Source organism: Oryzias latipes, chromosome 1, assembly GCF_053564925.1.
Source record: "Oryzias latipes strain Hd-rR chromosome 1, Olatipes_Hd-rR_3.1".
NCBI lineage: Eukaryota > Metazoa > Chordata > Actinopteri > Beloniformes > Adrianichthyidae > Oryzias > Oryzias latipes.
In genome coordinates, this window is record NC_136237.1 from 17172160 (window position 1) to 17196392 (window position 24233).

Here is a 24233-nt window from a genome sequence, read left to right on the forward strand (position 1 = left end):
CTCTAAATAAAGAAAGGTCTTTACAGAAGAAACGGAACAAAAAACTTCAAATTTTCCCTTAAACTCCTCAAAGTTTACATTTTCCTGGTAGGACACTAAACCAGCTTGTTGCTCAATGTTTGTTCTCATATTTAAACAATGAGAAACCAAGGAATAAAAGAACACAAAATTGTGTCATCTGTTGTTTGCTGACAAAAGAACAGGCCAGCAAGAAGAACTTAGACACCACGCATAATCAACAGAATTTTAAAAAAATGTGGTATTACTTAACTGAGAGGAGATAAGAAGGGAACTTCCGGATGACAAGGGCAGAATGTCACAAGGGTGATGAGTTTAAAGTCCTTCATCTGAATCTTTTAGCACAGTTCAGGGAATCAGACAAACTGGTCAAATTTAACCCTTGTTTACTTACAGAGAATAAGACAGATAAACCAGAGGACTATTTAGAAAAATGAACCATAAAAAAAACACAAATTATTTAAGAGAAGTTACAGAAACAAGACAAAAATGACAAATATTACTTTATGTTTCTGGGGTCTGAATAGCAAAATGGGTCATGGCCAAAAAATGTTTTGAAAAGTACAAAATACCAACAGAAGTTTAGTGTTGTGTTCATTAAATGTTGTTACAACACCTAATATTTTAAGGTGGTACGAGTCCAACCACCTAATTTCCAAACCCTGTCAGTGTCTTGGGGATGCTGGAGCCTATCCCAGCTACCCTTTGTGAAGACGGGTTGTAGTAAACAGAAGTGTTAATGCAACACTTAAAGAGTGGATTTTAACTCTGAGACAGATAACATATGGTCTTTATCTACACAGTGTTAAATTGACACTGAATATAGTTTTGAATTTTCAGAGTTAACATAACTCTTTTGGGTGTTAATTGTTGACACTATCTGTACAACTTTAACTCTAAAAATGCTGACTAACACCCCGCAGAGTCATTTTTACTCAGCGCCTTTTAATTCCGAGCATTAACACCAACACTAGGAAAATGTGGGTTGGGCCTTACACTTGCTGTTGTTGTCACAACTCAGACAGAGCTATGACAGTTTGACTAGGAAAAGATTTGACACTGGGGAATTTGCTGTGTACAACCTGGAAAAGGTCACCAGGAATCATCAATCAACCCATGAAGAAGTTTTTAGACTGTGGGAGGAAGCCGGAGTGCCATGCTTAAACGCACACTTGCAGCGGGAGAGCATGCAAACTCCACACAGAAAGCTCCCAGCTGGGATTTGAACAGGCCTTTATAGTGACTACACAAGCCTTACCTTAATAAATGCTTTATTTAGAAAATATGCTTTTTCTGATTGGAATCTTTCTCAAAGTGTGCAATCTGTTTTCATTAGTTGACAGTTTTTGACAGTTATTGTAATATAATGTCCAAAATCCTTCATCTAAATTTCATTTTTATATATACACACACAATACCCTTAGCCCTCCCACCCCTATGGGAAACATAGATAACATATTAATGAGAACTTAACAGAAAACAGCTGAAGTTCTTCCAGTGTATTTCCAATCATAGCAAGAAAACTGTTTCTCCTGAAAGTAGTGCTCCATCTGGTGTCCAGTGGCTCCATGACGTCACGTCTTTTTCTTTATCATTAGAATGTGAGTCATTTTTACAAAGATGCATCTCGCCAATTTTAGGACAAAAAAACTCATTGGAATATGTTCACATTTTTATGGGTTCCAAAATAAAATTAGATTAAGAAAAATACACAAAGTAAGAAAAGTACAATATATGGCAAATAAAGCTTTTCATGGTTAAATAGATGAGTGGAGTTTTAGCTCCAAAATTCACATTATACCGTCCCTGTTACTGGGAGAGAAGACCCTGCAATGCTTTTGTGTTGAACTTAAACTCTCAAATATTAGCCGTGTTTTACAGTTTTCTTTTTGTGGTTGTAGGTCTTGTTTTTGAAAGCAGAACAGATGCAGTTGTAGAAGTTGTTAAGGATCCATTGTAATTATTTTCAAGACTCCTATTCAGCTTCCCAGTCCATGTTTCTTGTATCTGGACTGGATGTGTTTTAGTTGTGGCGCTTGTATTGTTGTAGTCGCGTTTTTGCATTTTCAATTGCTAAAATTCTGTTTCTGCTTTCCTCCTGTTTTTATTACATCAGGTCTGTGTTTCCCATCACCACAGCTGAGATTTTTTTATTGCATTGGTTGTAGGTATTTTAAGAAGTAATTGTAAAAAACAGGAATGGTTACCTAGTGGCCCAGCAAATGTTTTAAGTGCAGCAAGTCTTTTGTGAGTCATGAAGTTGAAAATAGATTATTAATAAAAAATGTTATATTTTCATTGTTTTTCTTTAAAATAAAAAGTATTTATTGCTCACGGGGGGGATGCTTTTCACTACAGAATTGCTGTCTTTTGCCCAAAACCTGAAAGGTTATGTTGTAAACCTTTTTAATTAATAAATAAATAAATAGACAGAGAAACAGACCGTGTGACATTCCGACTGATCAATCGATCAGTAAAAAAAACATCTAGAAAAAAAGCCTTGAACTGAATTTCACTCAAAACAAAACTGCACTTTATGCTGACGGTGTGTAGAAATATTATGTACAGTAGTTCAGATTATGAAAAGTTATCCCTATTAATAAAACCAGAATGCAATGCAATGTTCATGAAACGTACCTGACGAGAGAAATCACAGGAAGTCATATCATGTGACTTTTATTTATATAATGATGCAGAAAATAAGAATTTAACTCCAACAGACAAGTAAGAATGTAAGAATAAACAATCTAGAGATTTTAACAACATTGACATATTTGAACAGTTCCGCATTTTTAGTAATAGCAGATTTCACAGTAAATTTTACAATAACTGTTGATAAAAACAAAGTGGTTATAGTTTATTTAAGCAAAGTATTGGATACAATTATTTATTAACTTGTTTGACAGAAATGTGGGCATTACAAGACAAGAAACTTGGTTAAAAAGTGGTTACAAGGCACTTAACTGACAGACTTGAATATGTTGCAACTTGATGACACAACAAAATACGATAACTTGTACAATTACCCAAGGTTCTCTTTCAAGAGCAACACTAAATGATGTTGCTAATTTGTCAAAAAAAAGAAGAAAAACAATATAGGCTTTTCATATCTGCAAATGATCAATAGTAATTTGCAAAAAGTTAACCAGGTAAAAATAAGAATCAATAATCATAGAAGTAGAAAGACATTTAGTGAAATGATTTAACAAATTGTACAGATTACAAATGAAGCTAATACCGGTAATATGAACATTTGTTTGGATTGGATAGAAATAGAAATGTGTTTGTAAGAAAAGTAGTTTCTTGGGACTATTATTGACCATCATGCTAGTTTAGACAAATATACTAATAACTTAATATATGGGTATAATCTGTAAAACAAACAACAAAAAACAGAGTCAAAATGGTAGTATATTCAACTTTTATTCTACCATACTTCCACTACTGTAACATTTGGGGAAATAAAAAGTAGTTTTCCCTCAAAAGTCCTGTCCTTTTTAAAAAGAACATGACATTCTGTGATGAAGCTGAGGCATTTGGATCCATGTGCAACTGTTTTTATTGACAAACACATACAAGGCTCAGGATAGTCAAGAAGAAGAAGAAGCTGATAAGAGAATCAGCAAACAAACTGGGCACGGACGAGGCAGAGTGAAGTCAAAACAGCCAAAGGTCAAAATACACGAAGGGGATAAACAGAGAAGTAAGGCTTAGCCTGTCAGCAAACGCAAAGCAAGACTTCACACCAAGCAAAGCCCGGTGCCTGTGTACACTGGTGGTGATTACTGAATGCAGAATAGCCATTGAAAGGCCCGGGGACAGTGAGCAGTGGGTGATGGGGCACGCAGTAAAATTGAGAACCAAGTCAACACCCAGGAGATGGCTCCCTCTGGTGGTCGGAAAGGGAGACAGAAGCTTAAGTCCTGACAGATTCCAGGTTTAAACGTATTATGTTCGATGGAAGCTTCCAAAATGTTTAGTCAAGCAGAGCAAGAGCTAATGAAGGAGCAAAAATTTCTATTTGTTTGGATAAAGATCTTAAATTATGTAACACTAAAAAAACTAAAAATAAAAAATAAAAAACTGTGTCAAATTGAAATTGAAATTGAAATTGAAACATTTGAAATGTTAAATAATTTGTCAATTTAAATGAATGAGTGTATATATGTTTGTGTGTATAAGAAGAACCAGGTAGACTTCAATTTCAATTTACAAAAGTAATTTCAATATTTTCTGTTAACAATATGTCATTCCAAATGTTATTTGGTTTGTCTGAAAGTAATTTTAGGAAACAGAGCAGTAGATCTCATGATAAAACTCAAATAAGGTGCACTCAAAAATGGCTTGAGTTTAGCCAGTGTGTTATTCTGATAAGGGACATAAAGATGTGTTTTTTGGGGGTTGGCTGTGGGAGATGAAGGGGCTCGTGGAAGCACAAAGCATTAGTATTTTATCATCAACTGCTGATTTGCAAATGTTTTCATTTTTTTCGCTCACACAATGAAAACTGACTTATATTCGTTCACCTTTTTTGTCTGCGCGTGCATCACTGGATCCTCCTCCTCCTCCTCCTCACTTCTCCCCGGCGCGCTCCCGCTGCCGTGTCTTCCGTGAGGTTCTGCGCGGCCATGGTGGACTCTCCTAGCGCCATGAAGAAGACGTTTTCGGTGCCGGAGATCAAGCCACTGGACCAGTACAACCAAAACCGGGCCAAGATCTGCGCCAACATCCGCTGGCTACTGTCCAAATTGTACGGCTGTGCAGGTACAGTCCCCCCTTCCATCAGCTGCGTTGGGTGGGGCGCACGAGCATCATCATCCTGCTACTGCTGCTGCTGCTGCTGCTGCATGTGCATCTCTGAGTTTTAGAGTCCTATGCAGAACCTGATATTTTCAGCATCCACCTTTGTCAGTTTGACTCCTCTCTGCTTCATTTTCAAATGATGGTTGAGGGCCAACAATCGGAACACGAGCTCTTCAGAAGGAATAATGTCCTCAGGAGCGCGTGAGGCTGTCATGGTCCAGCAAAGCCTTTTGACAGATCTGGAGTCGACCACGGGCCTCCCTGTGTTTTCTCGCCACAGACACGGATGCGTGGCTCAGAAGTGAGCGTGTCTTTGTGCTGTGTGCGTGAGCAGGCTGTGAATGGTCCAGGCCACATCATATCTGTGTCAGTGTTACGCACGCACGCCCTGCATTAGTGCGCGCTGGTGTGGTGAAGGTGACACACTGTAGGTGCTATCAAGAAAGGGGGCGTTTTTTATTCTTATTGTTAGTTCTTTCTTTTATAACATTTGGTGCCTCACCGTGCCTCCCTGTCTGCATGTGCACACGCGTTTAGCCAGGCAGATTATCAAAGGGCACTAATTGCTGCCTGCTGTTTAATCTCACTGCACACAAAAGAAATATTTTAAAATTTAAGACCTTGTGAAAAAACGTCAAATGATATCTGGAGTGTTGCTGTTTAACCCTATACAACCATTGGTATCATATTTGATGCACACATTTAGGAGACCCCTTAACATGATCCAAACTTGCCTTGACAACCTTTAGTATAGAACTTGGTCCATGTTTTCTGCCCTGTAGTTCCTCATCTTTCCACTAGGGGCAGAAGAAGGCCCTTTCCTGCTCATCTGAAAATGGCTTCTTACATGGAATCTCAAAATCACTGCAAATATTTGCTGTTTTTCCACAACTGTATGGTTAGAATAACTCATTTACTGTCATTCTTTATTAATTGACTCTTTGCTGTTTTGAAAGAAGATAAAATTTGTTTATAATTAATTCTTCATAAAACAGTCAAAAATGTGTGAATCAAATTGGAGACAGTGGGTAAACACTCAACACTCATGTCAATATTTTTGACTTATTTTTTATTCTATTCTATTCTATTCTATTCTATTCTATTCTATTCTATTCTATTCTAAACTAACATTGTTTTGAGCAAAACCTTACCAAATCACACATTGTTTAGCTGATAGTATCTTTATCTCATCAAAAGACATTTCTTGTGGATTTCATCAAAGGGTTTTTAAAAAGATCTTCATTCTAAAAATGTTTTATTTTCAGTACATTTTTTATGTAATTGGCTTAAGAGGGTTAAGGATGTGCTGTATGTGGTGACATCATACTTCAATGGGCTAAACCATCATGGCAGGTCTTTTTATTAAGCTGCCCACAGCTTTATTTGTTTTAGGCGTCGAGCCGCCCGCATGAGTGTGTGAGTGTGTGTGTGTGTGGGGGGGGGGGCAGGTCAAAGATCTGCTGACACTTTTCTGTCAGCTTGCGTCTAAAAGGCCTCACAGTCAGGCTTTATGCAACATCCCATGCATTTTGCATGGACACAGCTCCAGAGGATCCACCCAGCCTGCCTGAGACAGATGGAGAACTTGGAACGTCCACTGGGTGCTTTGGAGAAAACTGATGGAAGCACGAATGAAGCTGCTGAGGGATTGATTTACCACACTAATGTTTCACTCCCACCGTAAACAGAGAAAACTCCCTATGTGACCTTTTTGGTAACTTTTCTGTTGATAAAAAGTTAAAAAGGAGAAAGGTTAAAAGAGGGGGAGTCAGCACTTGTAACCCTTGTGCTATCCTAGGCACCTTAACATTAGGAGTTGGGTCATCTAGACCCACTAGACAGTGCGCTGAACCTTTTTTCTTCAATGATTTGTGATCTTCACTGGTGTCCATGGATTACATGAAATCTTTCCACCTTTATACACCTTTGTCATGGTAGGGAGAACACGTCAATGTAAGGGTGGGGTCATCTAAGATAGCACAAGGGTTAAGTGAAGTCATGTTTGACGATGACATTCTGCAGAAAACTTCATATGGATTACAGTAAAGACAAAATTTTGCCAAAAAGACAAAAGTAACCAAAACTGTTTGGATTATTTCTCAAGTAAACATAAATTGTCATTAATTCATTATTTATTCGCATAAGACCAAAAGTTAATATGACAAAATATACTATACTGAGCAACAGTTAGACTGTATTTGATGTTCAGGTTGTGTAAACATATAAGGAGACTCTGAATACATAGACCTTTGATTTGTTGTGTGAAATGTGTTCGCCTATAGATGATCTTATTTTATTTTACTTTTATTTTTGTCTTAGCTCTGATCGCTTTATTTTCTGTTTTCTTTTTTTTTCTGTCCTATGCATGTTATTAATGTTTTACAACTGCATCCACTCAAAATTGTCTCAAGCTTTCTTGAGATACAAATTAAACCTGAAAGTAAGAAAACCTTTCAATTGTTATTTGAATAAAACTCAGTTATGATATTTCTGATATGTGAACAAATGTTGTCAAGAGTCCAAACTGATCATAGTTGAAAAGGTATTCTTGACATCCACTCCCACAAACAGAACCTCAAATATCATTTTTATAGGATGGGATCAAAACAAGTACCGGTATTGTAAACATGATGTAAACGTTCATGTTGTTTCTGTGCCGCTTCAGCCTCACAAGGCGGTCTGGGCTTTTTCTAACTCAGCACATTCTTGAAGTGTTTGCCTGGTCTCCTGCTCTTCGGTCTTGTCTTCTTGCATCATTGCTGTGTTAGGAAGCCAAGCAACGACTTCCCATGTCCGCCATTCCCATAGCGACAACAGTCCTCTTTCCTTTCTGTCCTCATAAAGCAAGAATTCAACCCCAAACAATTTGTGTCACACTGCAGCAGAGTGCGTGCTTCCTCCCCCGTTGATGCAGAGACATGGCTGGGTTTTCTTCCGCCTCCTCCACTCAGCAGAATGCAGAAATGGGACACGGGATGCGAGGAAGGAGTTCATTATATAAGGAAGCCCTTACTCAAGAGGTTTACCACAAAGATTCAGCTGCTCATCGAGTGTCAGGGTTAGATTGAGACAAAAAACAAGAAAAGAAAACATAATAAGGTCTGACTATAGAAGGAAAGGAAAAAGTCCTTAATTTTTAGAACAATGTAGAAGAAGAATTTGGGTCGGCTGTGGATGTCTGGGTTTTCTGTGTGTATAAATGACCCAGTCGCTGCGATTTTAGATGACTCTCATGTCACAGTAACCCAACTGAGCTGTTCATGTAGATGATGAGGTTATCCTGTCTAGCAATCACATTTTATTACTGTCACAAGAAGAGGCCCAGAAGTTACTCTCCACCAAACAACACAGGAAGTCTGCAGTCTCTGTGCAGCAACTTCTTTACATCAGGCAATTCATCAATGAAGCATTTATCTGCAGTAGACTTACACATGGGACTCTCTGCTACAAGAACAATGCAGCAAACTTGGCTTTTTTTTTACTTGAGCATGTCTGTATAAAAAGGTCTTACATCATCAATATAAACTGCTCCCCAGGTCTTCTCTGATGATCTCAGCGTGTCCTCATCTTCCAGGCTGAAGATGGTGACTTGGTGACTCTTTCAGTCCTTTATTTGGCTTTTGTTTCCATTAAAAATATAAAAGGTTCAGTTTTTATTTAAAGACACTACAGTTAGTTATAATCAGCTATGTTTACAGTGGTTACTGCAGATGGTGAGATGAATGGAGTGTCTATTTCAAGGTGACTCTCTTTTTTTTTTCTAGAAAATGTTCCAGTTGAGCTTCGAGATCCACTTTACAAGGACCAGTATGACCAGGAGCACCTCAAGCCCTCCATCTCTAAGCTGCTCTTGTCCCCTGACACGTACTGCCGAGCTCAGGCCCTGCTGGCTCAGGCGCCAGCATCTCAGGGGTCTCCAGCCGACAACTCGGCTCTGCTGCAGTACTTGGTTAAGAAAGGTCTCGCCCCAAATGTCCAGGATGCAGTTGTCACAGAGGGAGACCTCAGCAAAAGTCCCGTTAACGTGGTGAGTGACTACCAACTGCACAGTTTGTCACAGAAGTCCACATATATGTGAAGAGATAAGGAAAAAGAAAAGCAAGAATTTGGGAGAATAAAGAAACCGTGTTAACATGAGAGAAAATTTCAATGGAAATTCTGTGATTAAAACTGCAATATTTCCATCTTTTTTGAAGTAAAAGCAGCCCAGGTTTTGAACTGTCGCTGTCCTTTTGGGGTTGGTTTAGAAAGCCCATCTTGCCCTCATCGACTCACTCATGTCACTGGCTGCCAGACAAACAGTGGACAAGGTAAAGATGGCACCGGAGGCGGAGCAAATAGGCGTCGGAGCTCCATGGGAGAATGCTCTGCTCTTCTGGGTCAACAGGGTGAGGCTAAACATTTTTAACATTTAGAAACTGCATTAGTAGGTTTATCACAATACCCTTTCTGAAACCAAAGGACACTTGTCTTAGTTATCCATCCATCTTCTTCTGCTCATTCGGGACTGGGTTGTAGGGTCGTAGCAGTCTAATCAAAGATGCCCAGTCTTTCTTATTCCCGAGCACTTCCTCCAGCTCGTCTGCGGGGACCTGCACCAGCAAATCCAACTCACTATTAGCTAGTGCTCAGTGGACAGCTCTGCCCCTCTCTTTACCTGAGTGTCCAACACACAAGGCCCAATGAAAGGGTGTCTTGGTGTCATATGAAAACTTACTTAACTAAAACTGGGTTTTTAAAAGATTTATTAGAGAGTTACAAAATCCAGTGATTGAAATTATGTCAGCCATCAGTTCTTTCAACTTTCCATCCTATGTTTTACTGGAAAAGCATAATTTCATATTTTAGAGATAAACAGTATTGGAAATAATCCTTCATCCTTTTTTTCGAAAAATGTTTTGTTTCAGCTCACACAGAAGTTGAGAGAAATCACAGAAGAAGAAGACGGGCCGCCCAAATCACAGAACTGCACAGACTTGCAGCCCATTCATGACAGGGTAAAAAAGCTGCACACACACAAGTTTTTACTTTCACAACGTACACTGCAAAAACACTAAATACCAGACACCTTTTCTTTAGTTTCTAGTTTAAATATCTCATTACGCTTGATACATGATAAACTTCCTATTAACTTAGTTTTATTTGATATTATTTTAAGACAGTAAATCTTAAACATTTTGTTAAGTCATTTGATCTTAAAAAACATCTTCTTTTAAATAATATCTCTAAAGAAGCTATTATTTTTTACTTTATACAGTTATTTTAAGCAGAAGTTTTATTTGTGAGTGGTCTTATTTCCAGAGAGAGGCTTGCTTGATTTAAACAAACTGAAGAGTTTGAGTTGACTCATATCACATACATATACGTTTTTATTAATTTTTCTCAAATTGTGTAATTTTGGTTTCACTTTAGATTTTTCATTATGTTCTAGAAATAAGGATAGCTGGACTGTTGTTGCACATAAAATAGTATATATTTGGGAAGAAGAGTTTAAATATAACCCATTGATGTCTATTGATGCAAATATGCATCAAACATGCTTATTTTGTGACATATTTTTTCCAGTGATCAGAACAATATACCTGAACATAATGCAAGTGTTTATAGTTCATTACAAGCTATAATTTGGTCTTGAAAGGTGCAGACATTAAAACTTATTTTAAGAATTCTCACCATGACTAATTCTACTGCTTCTATTGGCAGTTTTTTCCCGTATAACAAGGGCAAACATCCTGTTTTTTTTATTTCTAACTTATTTTGAGAAGGACTTTTTCCAGAGTAACATTCCTGTTTAATTTTTTCATGCAATGCTTTTTGTCAAAAATTCTCACCTAAGCTCAAGGAAAAAGTAGGTGTTTGCAGACTGATAAAAAATCAGACAAATTTGTCCAAATGGTCATTTTTGGTTTAAAAGCTCTGTGTGGGCTGCTGCAGTGATGTTGAGGCTTGTAACACCGTCTTTGGTCTTTTTTTCTGCTTGCCTCTATCACTCCTCGCTCTGGCAGTGTCAGTCCACCCGTTGGTACTGGAAACTAGTCCCAGTAAGTGCACTCCTCATCTGTGTTTGTCCATCCCACTGCTCTGGCTGACATTTCTGTGCTGAAAAAGCTGCACAACCCTATCTTTCTGTGGAAACTGGAATTGCATAAAGTACCTTTTTTTTTTTTTTTTTTTAAATCTGCTGAGCTTGTAAACAGAGCAGTAAGATGTCCTGTGTGTCCCGTAGCTATATATTTTTGTCTGATGATGTTTTGGATTTCTTTGTTGATGTCTCTGACTGTTGCATCAGTCATCTGTCTCATCTGGAAGTGCACAGACAGTTGATGGGATTGATGGGGTCAATGGGGTCTTGGAGAGGAACAGAGGGAGGTGATAAACAACAATCCAAAAGACATACAGTATATGCCTCCTTTATTTTATTTTTAATCTCTCCTTCCTCTCCTCTTCCTCCTTCTCGTCTATTGCTCCTCTTCCTCCTTAAGCAGAGCCATGTGATTTTGTGGTGTGGCGGTCCCCCTGATGAGCGGCCTCCTTGTCATTTATGCCTGTTTCCCTCTTTCTGCCATCCCCATCCAGCATGCTATCGCTTTTTGTTTGAAGGAGTCGGGGAATAAGCCGCCAGTGGTAACGTATAACACCTCGCTCTTTTCTCACCCCCATCCTCTCCGTCTCCCGTAGCAACGCACTGACACACCGCTCAGTCAGCAGCACCTCACCTATAAAGTCCACTGATAACTGAACCCTCTGAGGATCAAATCACAGCCTCAAGACTGTGAAGATTGAAGCATTTGCTTTGATTTATACCATCCATGCAAATAAATCATCTGAGGGTTAGGAGTCACTGTTTATTAAAATGGATTTAAAACCCAGTAGTGCCTGATTTTGCTGCATGTTACCTGAGGAAAGAATGTCCACATTTTCATTTGCATTTGTCTAACCACAGCTTTTTTTTTTTAAATATTGCTTTCTTCTTTGCCTTGTTTAAAGCTTTGTGCTGCAGCAGGTGTTTGATGTACAGTATGTGCTTGAATTTACTTTAGTGGTTCTGTGCTTCTTCTTTTTTGGGTTTTCTTACTGGCATTTGAGTGACGCACTAGTTTTGAATGAAAGTACTTGTTCCACACAAGTCAGACAGGCTGCCTTCACATTTTCTTTGCGAGCGTTAAGTCTGAACTATTAGAGAAATGATATAAGCTCTTATTTTAACGTTTCACCTCGATTTCTCTGTCTGTTTTCCACTTGGCTTTTTTCGTTTTATGCTTTTTCTTTGCCGATAGGTTTCCTGGTTGCTTCAACCTTCTTTTGCCTTGTCTTTTCTCCTACAGATCCGCTATAAGAAGGACAAAGTGCTGTCCAAGCTTACGCCCACTTTTCCTCTGGTTTCTGCCGTCAAAGACCTCTCTAACGGCTGTGCAATTGCTGCTGTGTTGTACTACTACTGCCCTAGCCTGCTACTTCTAGAGGGTACACAAATGAGCCATTCATGATAAACCGTTGGGAAAAAAAGCAGATTAAGTTTAAATCATATTACAGTTAATGTGATAGTGAAACAGACAAAAAAATATACGTTTAATATTTTGCTCCTTGTCATTTATTGCAAATTTGCAGTTTTCTCTCATGTTGAATTAAAAAAAGATGTTTTCCAGGATTATTTCACCACAGAAATTTGAAGAACTTTCAGTCCATTTTTGCCAAAACGTATCATGCACTGCATATTAATACTGGATCTTTTGTTTTGTATGTGTTTTTTCCAGATGTGTGTCTGAAGGACACCATGTCTGTGGCTGACAGCATTTACAACCTGCAGCTCATCAAGGAGTTTTGTGACAGCAACTTGCTGAGCTGCTGCCAGCTGGCTGTGGAGGACCTGCTCTACGCCCCCCCACCCCTGCATGTGAGTCCATTCTGGTATCATGTTGTTCTTCTAAATATCTTCTAAAACCAGATATTCAATCTAAAATGTGCATTCAAAAAAAGTTTGTACCAATATCTAAAAGAAAATACTATAGAGGAAAAAGTACTTCACCATTCAGGGGCCTCAAAGGTTTACAAAGTGCGAGGCTACTGAGGAAAAAGTAGGAGGCATCCACTACTGGGCACAGAAAATTAGGGCCCTTTATCTGCATCTTCCAGACAACTGGGGCATTATTTCAGCCTATTTGAAAGCAGTAAAGAAGGAGGAATTAGTAATTTACTTTTATTCTATTGCTGTTGACAACTAGGATTTAACCCAACATGTTTTCCCATGACTGCTTATCTACTACACAACTTCCAAAACGTATGAGGAGGAGCCCCTGAATGACTATTGTTTGTAAAGTAAACTTACTGGTAACATTCAAATAAGTTTACGTAGTACACTACAACTTACAGACCCAGCTTCATTTGAGAGGTCTTCTTCCAATTCTCTGTGGTCCAATGATGTATTGTAATTAATGCAGAATTTAATCAAAAGCTGCAGAAAACCTTACTAAGATTTCTACAGTCACCACATCAATAACTAGAAAGAAGAAAGCACTATCGACTGTAGAATTTTAAAATTTTCCTTACCGTCAATACAGTGTAGCCGAGGCCGTACTTAAGGTCTTTTAGCCATGAATCTAGTGACATGATGACAATCTTCCTCTGTGAGGCTGACAGCTGATGTCAAGGATGCCTGCAGCTTCACCTACGTATCGACCAATAGCAGATACGCTTACAAAGGCTGTTCGGTGTCCACTAACATAAAAATGGCCGCGCCCATGAGGTAAACAAGAACGCAAAACATCTCAAAGTGAAAATAAATTCATTATTACATTATTACATCAAGCATTGATAATTTGCTGTAAGATGCTGAATGAAGGTTTTGTCTGTTATAAAGAAGTGCCTGGCAACTACTTCACTTACACGCAGCAAATTTTCGTTGGGTACTGGGTACTTAACAATTGTATAGATACATGAAATCCAAAACACACTGTTTCAGGAATATAATAATAGGGAATAGGGAATAATATGAATCTCAGCCGTATCCATCGTTAAACATTTTTTAAAAACTATATCTCTAAGAGTAGTTTTACTGCACCAACTAGTCTACCTTTACTTGAGTTTCTAAACCAGTACTGTTATTCAGCTACAATTGTCTGAATTAATAACAATATTTTTCCTTTTCGACATGCGTCAGTTTTCTCCGGGTCTACAATAATCAGTGTTGGGTAAAGTACTTCTAAAAAGTAATTGATTACTTTACTTAGTTACTGGATCAAATTTTTAATTAAATTACCGTACTTTCCTCAATACCTATTTGAAAGAGTAATTTACTACTCCTTACTTTACTTTTTTCCAAAATTCTCAACGGAAAAACAACACAAACAAGATCCTCTTGTCTTTCATTTAACTTTATTTTTTTAAAGCATTAACCTTTTGCAAAGTATAAACCTGGCTTTATGTGTGAAAAATGACACAGAAATAAGTTACAACACATGTGGTCGATGCCACTGCTCAAAGTCAGATGTGGAAAAAAAACCTGTTACGCCGATATTCATATCTATCAAATGTGAAATTAAGCCACTCTTTTTGAAAACACAAAGAAATATTTCATGCCCCGTTACAATGAGTTGCACCTTTCTCTCTCTGCATCTGCCTTTTGTGCACAATTCTGCACTGCTGTGAGTCTACCAAATTACCCCCCTTGTCTGCGGAGGGCATTGAGACGTGCAGTCACGTGCAGAGATGCAGTCACGTGCAGCTTAGAGAGAAAAATAAAGTAAGAAAGGGTGTAATATTATAGAAAAAATGGCTCCCAGGAAAGAAAAAAAACGGCTCTTGTCCTTCTCACCAAAGAGCCGACTTTAGAGTTGTTTGTATCACAAACGACACATCAGTACTCACAGCGGGTCTTTACTCTGCTGCTCACCTGCTGCTCCTCTGGGTCGAGAAGACTCCTTGCAGCATCTGTTTTCGTCTCATCTTTGAGCTAGTTTGGAAAGAAATGTGGCTGCGGCATTGAGGGCATCTCTATACTTTAACCAATCCATTCGTTTGCATTTTCACTAGTAACTCCGTTCTTTTTAAAATTAACTTCTTTTTCGTTTCATTTAACCGATAGAAAATGTCAGAGCCTACAAAACCTAACCAATTAAGCAACAGGAGTTTCTTTTGTCCAGTAATTGTAATTAATTACAGAGATTTGAACTGTAATTCATTGTGTTCCTTTTTGTTTTGTGCTTCTTGGGATTTCCTTCCCCAGGCTTCAGCTTTTTCCGCATGTATTAAATTGTGTGATACTACACGTGTCAAGTCTTTGTTAACACAACACTGTCTTTTGTTAGCTGAACATCCTCAGCCTCGTAGCTGAGCTGCTGGAGTGGTTTGAAATGAAGAAACCGGATTTTGTTCAGCCAATTCAACCAGTTGACCTCACAGGTTTGCTAGTAGTTTTTTTCAGCACATCACAAAAAATGAATGTTTTTCTTGTTTGGGTTCCTTTTTCCAAATGAATGCCTCAGTGATGAAGGGCTTCTGTGGTTTTCAGATGTGTCCGGAGTGTTGGAGTGTACAAGTCCTGTAAATGGGAACAGCAACAGGTACTGGCTTTCTGTAAGAACCAACACACACCTACCGGTATATACTGAATATGCAAACAAAGAACACAAGTCAGATATACAAGAAGTGAAGAGCGCTCCGAGATCTGAGAACAATGCAACGGTACTCACACAGCAAGCCTCACTGAACCTGACCTGACCCTAATTTATAAAAGGAACTAAAGTCACAGACACAAGGTTTACAATATGGATGTGCAAATTTTGACACAATTTTTTGTACTTGACAAAAACAATTGAATCGGTTAGTTCAAAAGGGGCCCAAGTCCAAGAGGTTTGTTTTTCCAGGAAATGATTTTAATTGCATGGCTTAAAGGGAAGCTACACTAAATGATTAATAATTAACCCAGATTTAGCACCAGTTCATAGCTTTCAAATGCTATAATATGAAGCACCTCACTTTTATAATTTCAGAGGACTAGCAAACTAAAGTCTCTGGACTTGGGCCCTTCTTGAATTAAACAGGGGCGCTGCCATACTGGACAAGTAGTGCTGCCATCTATGGGATGAAGCAAAACCCATGCAAGAGAGCCCCAAGTCCAGGAATTTTGCACTTAATGCATTTTAACTGTCAAGCATAGTCAATTCATTACAACGGACTTGGGACTTTTTTGCACATAAACAGATAGCTTTTCCTTTGAAGACCATAGAACATATAATATCTCTATTTTGAAAAAATTGTGGACTTGGGCCCCTTTTGAACTAACCGATTCAATTGAAAGGAGGGAAGGGAGAAGAAGCTGCAGCTGCCTGCTTCTCATAAACCAAGCTTTCTTCTCTGCCAATATCTTTCACTGTTTTTTAGTTCATTAAATGAAAAAAAATGACATCAAATTAGGGCAGGCTGAAATTACAGGTACATGTCTTTATTTCGACAATTATTAAGAATGAGAAGGAGTTTTTAAAAAGGTGCTTGAGTGGAAAGACCCACTTAAAAAATGGTGTTTTTAAAATGTAATTGTAGCATTTTTCTTATGATGGAGAACATATATAAAGAAAATTAGGATTAAAATTGCATTTCTGAGTCTTTTTTCATTCAAATCATTCTGGTATTTAAAACACATGGCCTCAAAAGTAACTGTTACGTCATGCAGGCCACCTTTATTGCTTTGACAAGCGACACCAGCAGCACATTCATTCCTGAGGATGCACAATCCTACATCTTCAGATCTCAGGTTTCAATGATGCCTGAGAAATCGACAAGCTCATTTAATCTTTTATTTCTTGCTTTGACTGCAGCTGCTGTGCTGTTTGCTTCTATTTGCAGATATATAATTTTGCACTTGTGCAGTAGCGTTCTGCCAATCCCATAAGCATCACTTTAAAAACTTGCCAGTTTTTGTTTAATTTTGTAGGTGAGAAACCTCTTTAAAATGTAAAAATAATCAGGAAAGTACGCCCAAATCTTAACCCTGACCCTGTATACTGCCCGGGCAAACACTGATGGATGTACCTTAGACCAAGAGAAAAATTCCAAATTGGCAGCCTTTTGAAAAGATGCCCGCGACACACTCAATTATTAAACAAAAATGTTCAGCGTCTCTTTGCCCCAGTGTCAACAATATGGGCTCCTCCTTCACAAAATGCAGTCTTTAAACTTGAGGAGTACCTACAGAATACTGTTATAAATATGGATTATATATCGGTATATTACATATATACTAAAATCTTGAATTCCCTCGTGGCTAACATGCTTTGCTGAAAGAGGGGATCATAAGTTACAGCATTGCCAAATTTGGTGCTTGGACCACAAAATGCCTGATTATTTTATTAACCGGCAAAAGCGTTAGTACTGATAAAAGCAATTTATGGGATGCTTAGCACAAGCATCTTTTTATATTTTATAGAGTTTCCTTGCAGATAACTTGCTCATGATCCCCAATTGTCATTGCTAATCTTTTTGTTTAAGTTTTTTGAACATAACTTCTGTTTTTTTTAAATGAGCAGATTCAGATCCCCTGCTAAAACTCAGTTATGGTATACATGTGTTATAGGAAAACTTAGACTGATGAATATTTTAACTATTTTACCTAAACTGCAACATCAACTCTCAATACTCATACCTACCTTCTTTTTTTCAGTGGTTCTCCTGCTTTCATCCTCAAACAGCCTTTTGTCCCCCTTCCTTCCTCTATGTCACCAGGTAGGATAACTGCTTCATTGAAAAGCATCTGTTTTTCATAACCAGTTGAATTAAACAGAATTTGATTTTTAAAATATTATTTGCAGAAAATAAAGGTTGGACAAAGAAACAAATCAGGTATGCAAATGGAAATCATGGGTGTTGCTTGGCATTCATATTTTAATTTCCTCTTTCTTTGGCTTCGGTGTTTTCCTGCTTTTCAAAAATCGTTTGCATCCTTTTCTCCATCTTTCTGTCACCATCCACTTTTCTCCAGTCGTCCTCTGTCTGCAGTGACTTTCAGCATCCCATTTGGCCTGGACAGTGATGTTGACATTGTCATGGGAAACCCAATAGATTCTGTGTTTCGCTCTGTCAGCACCGAAGACCTCACCGCCGGTGTCCCTGCAATGACCTCACCGGCGGCAATGAAAGGGTTGGCTCATGTCCCCTACAGTCCACCTGAAGACATCAGCCACCTGGTCAGTGCTTCTGCACCCCCACAGCGGTCTGCCTGGGGCCCTCATGCATACACTGCGCCCCTGGGGGAGCTGCCCACCATCGAGGAAGCTCTGCAGGTTGTTCACACCCTCAGCAGCAAAGACAGGAGGAAGGGGCGAACACCTGAGAAAAAAGGGAGGATAGGGAGCCGGCAGGAGGCCAGGTTGCGCCCTGAAGGAGCCCCTGCTGGGTTTTTTCTGCACTCCCCTGAAAAAGAAAATCCTCAGCTAAGTAGCTCTGCTCCCTCTCGCTCAGGAATCCCTGATTGGTCAGCTGATGCTGAAAAGCAAAATAGGCGGAGCAGATCAGGACAAAGCGGTGACACGTCGCGTGACGATGACTCTGTTCTGCGAGATGGTAGTATTGATTCCTCAGAAGCATCTGATGATATTCCCAGAAACACACCTGGTAACATTCGACCTGCCAGTGGTCGTCATGGAAACTCCAATGCCAACAACAGTCCACGGATGACCAGCTTCGCAGAACAACGAGACCATCAAAGAAAAAATCCTCCTGCTGGGGAAGACCACGCATCTGCTCCAAACCCAACAACCCCTGGAACTCCGCTCACTCCTTCCACACCAGCTTCTGCGTCCTGCCATCAGGGCAGCCAGGGTCCCAATGCGCCAGAACCAGGCTCTGAAGCCTGGGAGCTGGCAGCCCGCCTTGAGGACAAACGCAAAAGCATTGAAGCACAAAAAAGACGCATTGAAGCCATTTTTGCCAGACACAGACAGAGGCTCGGAAAGACTGCTTTCCTTCAGCTGAAAAGAGAGCAAGGAGAAGGAGAAGGGCAGACGGCGGAGGTGGACAGTCTAACGCTGGACGAGCGTCTCACTCATATGGAGGAACAATTGAAAAAGGAGGAGGAGAAAGAGGGTGTAGAGAAGGAAAAAGAAAAACCATCTGTTTCAAATCCTCCCCGCTTAGAGAAACAAGTAACATTCTCAATTGAAAGCAAGAAAGGAGCTGAGACTGAAAAAGGAGGCGAGAAACCCGGAGAGGCCGTCATAGTAGAGTACAATGAAGTGGTGCAGAAACTGAGTGAAGCTCTGCAGTCCCTCCAGAAAGACATGCAGAAACTCACAGAACAGCAGCAGCAGCTCATGAGCAACCAAAGACCTAGAAACATGCCCAAATCCACTTCAAAATCCACTACGCGAAACATCACAAAAACTCCACCCAGAACCCCACCTCACACACCAACAAAGACACCACCAAGAACCCCGACAAGGACTCCTACAAGGAGCACCAGCAAGGCCTGGGTTATTCCAACTGTGTCCAAATCTCCTTCAGCTTCTTCGCCGTCTCGCCGTGCTCAAGTTCTCTCTTCATCCGGCTCACCTAAAACAGTCATCTCTTCCTCCTGTCCAGCTCCTGTCACAAAAATGAACTCCTTCTCCTCCCGCAGTACCAAACACGCCCCCCGTGCTCAGCTTCATCCCCAGACCAGGCCCTCTGAACTCAAGTTCCCAACACTTAACCGTGTCTTGACACCGACCCACAATGTGGACACACTCCCTCACCTGAGGCGCGTGTCCCCCAGCAAGTGTCAAGTCCAGACTTCCTCTTCCTTCCGTATTGGCGCTGCCCAGACTCCTCAGGAGTCTCCTCAGCTCCCACAGCAGCCTGAGGAGAACACCTCAGACACGGCTTCAAGTGAGACACCCACCCAGTTCAGCCTGGAGTTGGAGCAGGATGATGCAGAGGCAGTAGCAGGGCTACCCACCTTCCTTCAGTCCAGGCCGGAGCGACGGAGGCCTGCCGGAGGCAGCAGCTCCGGAGCTCCGTCTGAGTGTTCGTTTGAGAGTGAAACTCTGTCCATTTCTGCTGCGTTCAGTGCAGAAGCAGGAAGACCTGGAATGGCTGCAGGGCAGCCATTCAGTCTGAATGAGGCATCCTTTTCAACTGCTGGAGGTCCAGAGGGAACCAGTGATGAACCAACGGACGAGGGTCAAGAGTTTTCCTCTGACTCTATGAGCGACCACACAGAATCTGCAAGGCCCCCTGTTGTAGAAAGCTTGGATCCAGTTGAACAAATCAGTCTTGTTACAGATGTTAGCGATCCGCAAATCGAGTGCAAAGAACAACACGAGGTCCTCCCAGGAACCCTTGAGCCAAGTGGAGATCAGGCTGAAGTGGAAACCAGAGGAGGGATTGGCTTCTTCTTTAAGGTGAGAGCTCTGACATCTGTCCTAAGCGAGGTACACATGTGGAAGGGTTCTACACCGCTTCTAAATGTACATACAGGCCTTCTCCTTGGGTTTTGTGCACTTTTTTGTAGTCATGTGCATGTGTGCTTGTAGGAGGAGACTCTCGGTGAAGGAGAAATGGCCCATCGCAGAGCATTGCTGCTGGAGCGGCAGCAGAAGAGGACTGAGGAGCTGAAGAAGAGGAGACAGTGGAACGAGCAAGAGAGGGAAATAAGGTCAACTTTAACGTTTGAACTTTTTGCTGCTTGAAGACTGAATAATGACACGTGAAAGTGACATCGCCCCGGTTTGTTTTCAGATCGGCATCTGCAGACAGAAATATTGCATCTCCCTCCTGCACGCCTCCCAGGGGCACATCATCGCCCTCCCCAACCCCTCCAGCTACACCAGCCCGCCGAGGGGACTTCACTAGAGGGGAGTATGCACGCCGCCAACAGCTCAAAATAATGGAAGATCTGGGCAAAGTTCTAAAGCAAAAGTCAACGACTCATGGCCGCTCGTCAGCTAAAAAGGCCCGCTCACGCCCTCGCAGCATGACCAGAGAGGAAACACAGCTGTCTCTGAGTCCAGCCAAAGGAGCAACTGGTAACAGTCATAACCAAAGAAAGAAAAATCCACCAGAATGTATCTGCACACAATCTGATGACCAAGATGTTCATTTTTAACGTCTTTTCCCAGGATGTAAGTTGACAAAAGTTTACTCCCACTCCTCACTTAACCTTGCAGCCACGGAAGAGCCAGGAAACGACAAAGGTGAACCCACAAAGAAACCACAGAGGTAGACTATGTTCTTTTTGCTCTCTCTATTCCTGTTTCTTTTCTAGCCTTTTTTCCATGACTGCCTCTGTGTCCAACGCTGTTTCTTTAAGACCAACACCTATCTTTCGATCTGTTCCAAAAGCATTCACAGTGGTCTTTTGCCATTTTTGGCCAAAATAAAAAAACTGTTTTGGGACAGTTTCTGCAGAGTGGCAGTTCAATAAAAATGTGCCTTGTGGGCAGGAATGTTGTCACAGAGCGACCCCAGTCCCCCTTCCCCTTCCCCTCATAACACATTTCTGACATTGTTCTTTTACACCGATGTCACCGTGTCACCTGTAGGTCTCCTTTTAAATCCACCATTTTCATTTTCATACGAGAGCATGCGCAGTTTGGTCAAAAAATAAAAAGTAGGTAAACTTGACAACAAAAGTTTTTGATCTTGATCTATTCACACATGTCAGAGTGAAAACATCGAAGAGAAGTTTCTCTGACAGTGGTAATGAAAAATATCTATGGCTCTATCTCAGCTCTATCTTTTTAAAAGAACAACAGGAGTACTACCTAAGAACAGTGTCTGCACATAAGGGAGATCAGGTGGGAACTCATCGCCTTGCTGTTTGACTCTTCTGCAGCAGCTCCATTGATTCTCCCGCTCAAAGCACATCACAAAACAAACCATCAAACTCCAATGAAGATGAGGAATGTGAGTCCAATGGGACCTCGCCGGCCCCAGAATACACAGGTACACAGATTAACAGCGCCGAGTCCATCCGAATTTGAAGAATGATATGAAGTACTTACCCTTTCTGTTTTTTATGCTCTTGCTTTGTTTTAGGCCCAAAGCTCTTTAAAGAGCCAAGTTTTAGGTCAAATAAATTCATCATTCATAACGCTCTGTCCCGTTGCTGCCTGGCTGGAAAGGTCAATGAAACGCAAAAGAATAAGATCTTTGAGGTATGGGGTTTTTGATGTCTCTGAAATGTTACAAACATGATGTTCTTGAATCAAAATAACTTTTCTGATCTTCTCTTTGTTTCTACTTCAGGAGATGGAGAAGAGCTCGGCCAACCACTTCCTGATCCTCTTTCGTGATTCCAGCTGTCAGTTCCGAGGTGTGTACACTATGAACGCTGACTCCCAGGACCTCGTCAGGTTAACCGGGGTGGGTCCACGGACGCTCTCCTCCAACCAAGTGGAGTCCATCTACAAATACAGCTCGGACAGGAAGCAGTTTAGTGCCATTCCTTCAAAAACAGTGGGGATGAGTGTGGACGCCTTTACCATCCCCAGCCATCTATGGCAAGGAGGAGGAGGCACCGGCGGAGGAGGAAGCAGGAGAGCCAGTATTAACAAGAAGGTGGCCATTGTAAAATGAGGAGCAGAAAATAAAAATAAAAAATCTTCATAGGACAAGGAAAACTTATCAAACAGAAAACTAGTAACACGTGCACACAAATGAGTCTGTGTGTTTTCTCTCCTTAGGTACATTTATTCTCCTTTGTGTCCATGAAAATGTTGATCGCACAACTATCAGAGAGCAGAAGACACAGAAACGTCCCGTTAATTGACTTCATTCAGAAGAGTCACTTATCTGTGTCTTATAAAACAATATACTTTAATTATTTAAAGTACAGATTTTTTTTCAAGACTAAAAGTGTGTCTTTTTTTAGTTGTGCACTAGAAAACTTTCATAGAAGCACCTTTGCTGCCCCACTTGGATTCTTTACATCATAAGCAGTTTTATAGCAACAGCCAAACAAACCTGAGCGACTGACTGGACTATTATTTTGTACGAACCAACTTGAAAGTGGGTTGAAGCCAAGTTTCTTCATGAGTGAAAGATATTTATGAAGAGATATCAATGGTATCTGTCGTTCACTAAAGTTGTCAGTGGTTTTCTGAGATTTCTACAGCATGAATGCCTATTTGCTGTGTGTGGTATAAGCTAATTTCAAACTAAAATGATGTGGTTTGCTGAAACTGGTGATATGTAAGCAATGGAGGCCAATGAAAATCTCTTTTGTACATTAAACTTATAGAAAAGGCTAAATCACGTTTAGTAGAAAACTTCTTTTTTTCTGCTGTACTGTGGCACTCTTATGCAGGGATGGGTAACCATAGCAACTTCAACTTTCATTCAGGTTGAAATCTGGTGCAATTCAGATTGGGTTTTATTCCACAACGATGAAAACCTTTGAGAAAACAAGCACCAATAAAAGTGCAAGGGTTAAAGTCCCACTCTGATCATCTTTTGATCTATTGTTAAAGTGTTCCTAGAGGTTTTTAAGTGATGATGATGCTACTTTGAGCCAAAATGAAAAAAACCTTTGTCATTGTCATTTTACAATGAGGCTGCCCTCATTTCCCATGATCCCTTTGTTTACACACAGTCCTGTTAGCTTACAAAGTCTCACTACCCCAACCTAATACCTGTGAAACAAAATGGCGAGCAAAAATGGAGCTTTCCAGCCGTACAGTTGAGAGCCAAATGCCAGCTCTGTTGAAAGAAATAAAGACGTACATATATCACTTTGACCTTAACCCTTGTGGTGTCCTAGGCGCTTTAACATTGGGAGTGGGGTCATCTGGACCCAACAAGACAGTGCACTGAACCTTTTTTCTTCAATGATTTGTGATCTTTACTGGTGTCCATGGATTACATGAAATTCTCTTCACCTAGGATAGCACAAGGGTTAAGGTCTAAGTGATATATGTTTTATGAATATGTTTTCCACTGTGCTTCTGCATCTTCAGCTACTGCAAAAAATAGTCTTTACAGCATCTGAAACAAATATTTGTTTGCTGCTTGCTGTTCAAACTACTTGAACAGTGAGGAAACAGTTAACGTGCCAAGAATGGTCAAATTACTTTCGTAGACATTGTGTGGCTAAATGTTTAACCCTTGTGCTATCCCATGTGGTCAAGATGACCATTGACGTGTTCTCCCTACCATGACAAAGGCGGATAAAGCTGGAAAGATTTCATGTAATCCATGGACACCAGTGAGGTTCACAAATCATTGAAGACAAAGGATCAGCGCACTGTCGTGTGAGGTCCAGATGACTCCATTCCCAATGTTAAAGTGCCTAGGATAGCACAAGGGTTAAACCGTCAAATGTCTTTTTTTACTTCAAGAAAGAAATTGAAATGATGAATTAAATGATAATTAAGGAATTTTCCATTGCATCCTACAGTTCTAATTGGCCATTGTTTTAACAGCAAATAGTTTGAAATGATCCT

General features: G+C 40.3%; 1 protein-coding gene across 4 annotated transcripts; it reads left to right on the forward strand.

The window, feature by feature from the left end:
- Positions 1–4555: 4555 nt before the first annotated feature.
- Positions 4556–23043, forward strand: LOC101159169 (calmodulin-regulated spectrin-associated protein 3). 4 transcript variants are annotated; one of them, XM_011478158.4, is made up of 19 exons: positions 4556–4782; positions 8586–8848; positions 9069–9209; positions 9729–9818; positions 10827–10862; positions 11398–11445; positions 12147–12285; positions 12576–12715; positions 15126–15219; positions 15329–15380; positions 17477–17538; positions 17625–17655; positions 17795–20192; positions 20325–20446; positions 20530–20816; positions 20910–21009; positions 21626–21735; positions 21829–21947; positions 22039–23043. In XM_011478158.4, exons 1-19 carry the CDS (start codon positions 4647–4649, stop codon positions 22366–22368), a joined length of 4698 nt encoding a protein of 1565 aa, XP_011476460.1. In that variant the 5' UTR covers positions 4556–4646; the 3' UTR covers positions 22369–23043. The 4 variants fall into 4 exon arrangements, with proteins under 4 accessions (XP_011476460.1, XP_011476469.1, XP_011476464.1 ...); XM_011478167.4 differs by having other exon boundaries at positions 17897–20192; XM_011478162.4 differs by lacking the exon at positions 11398–11445.
- Positions 23044–24233: the final 1190 nt, after the last annotated feature.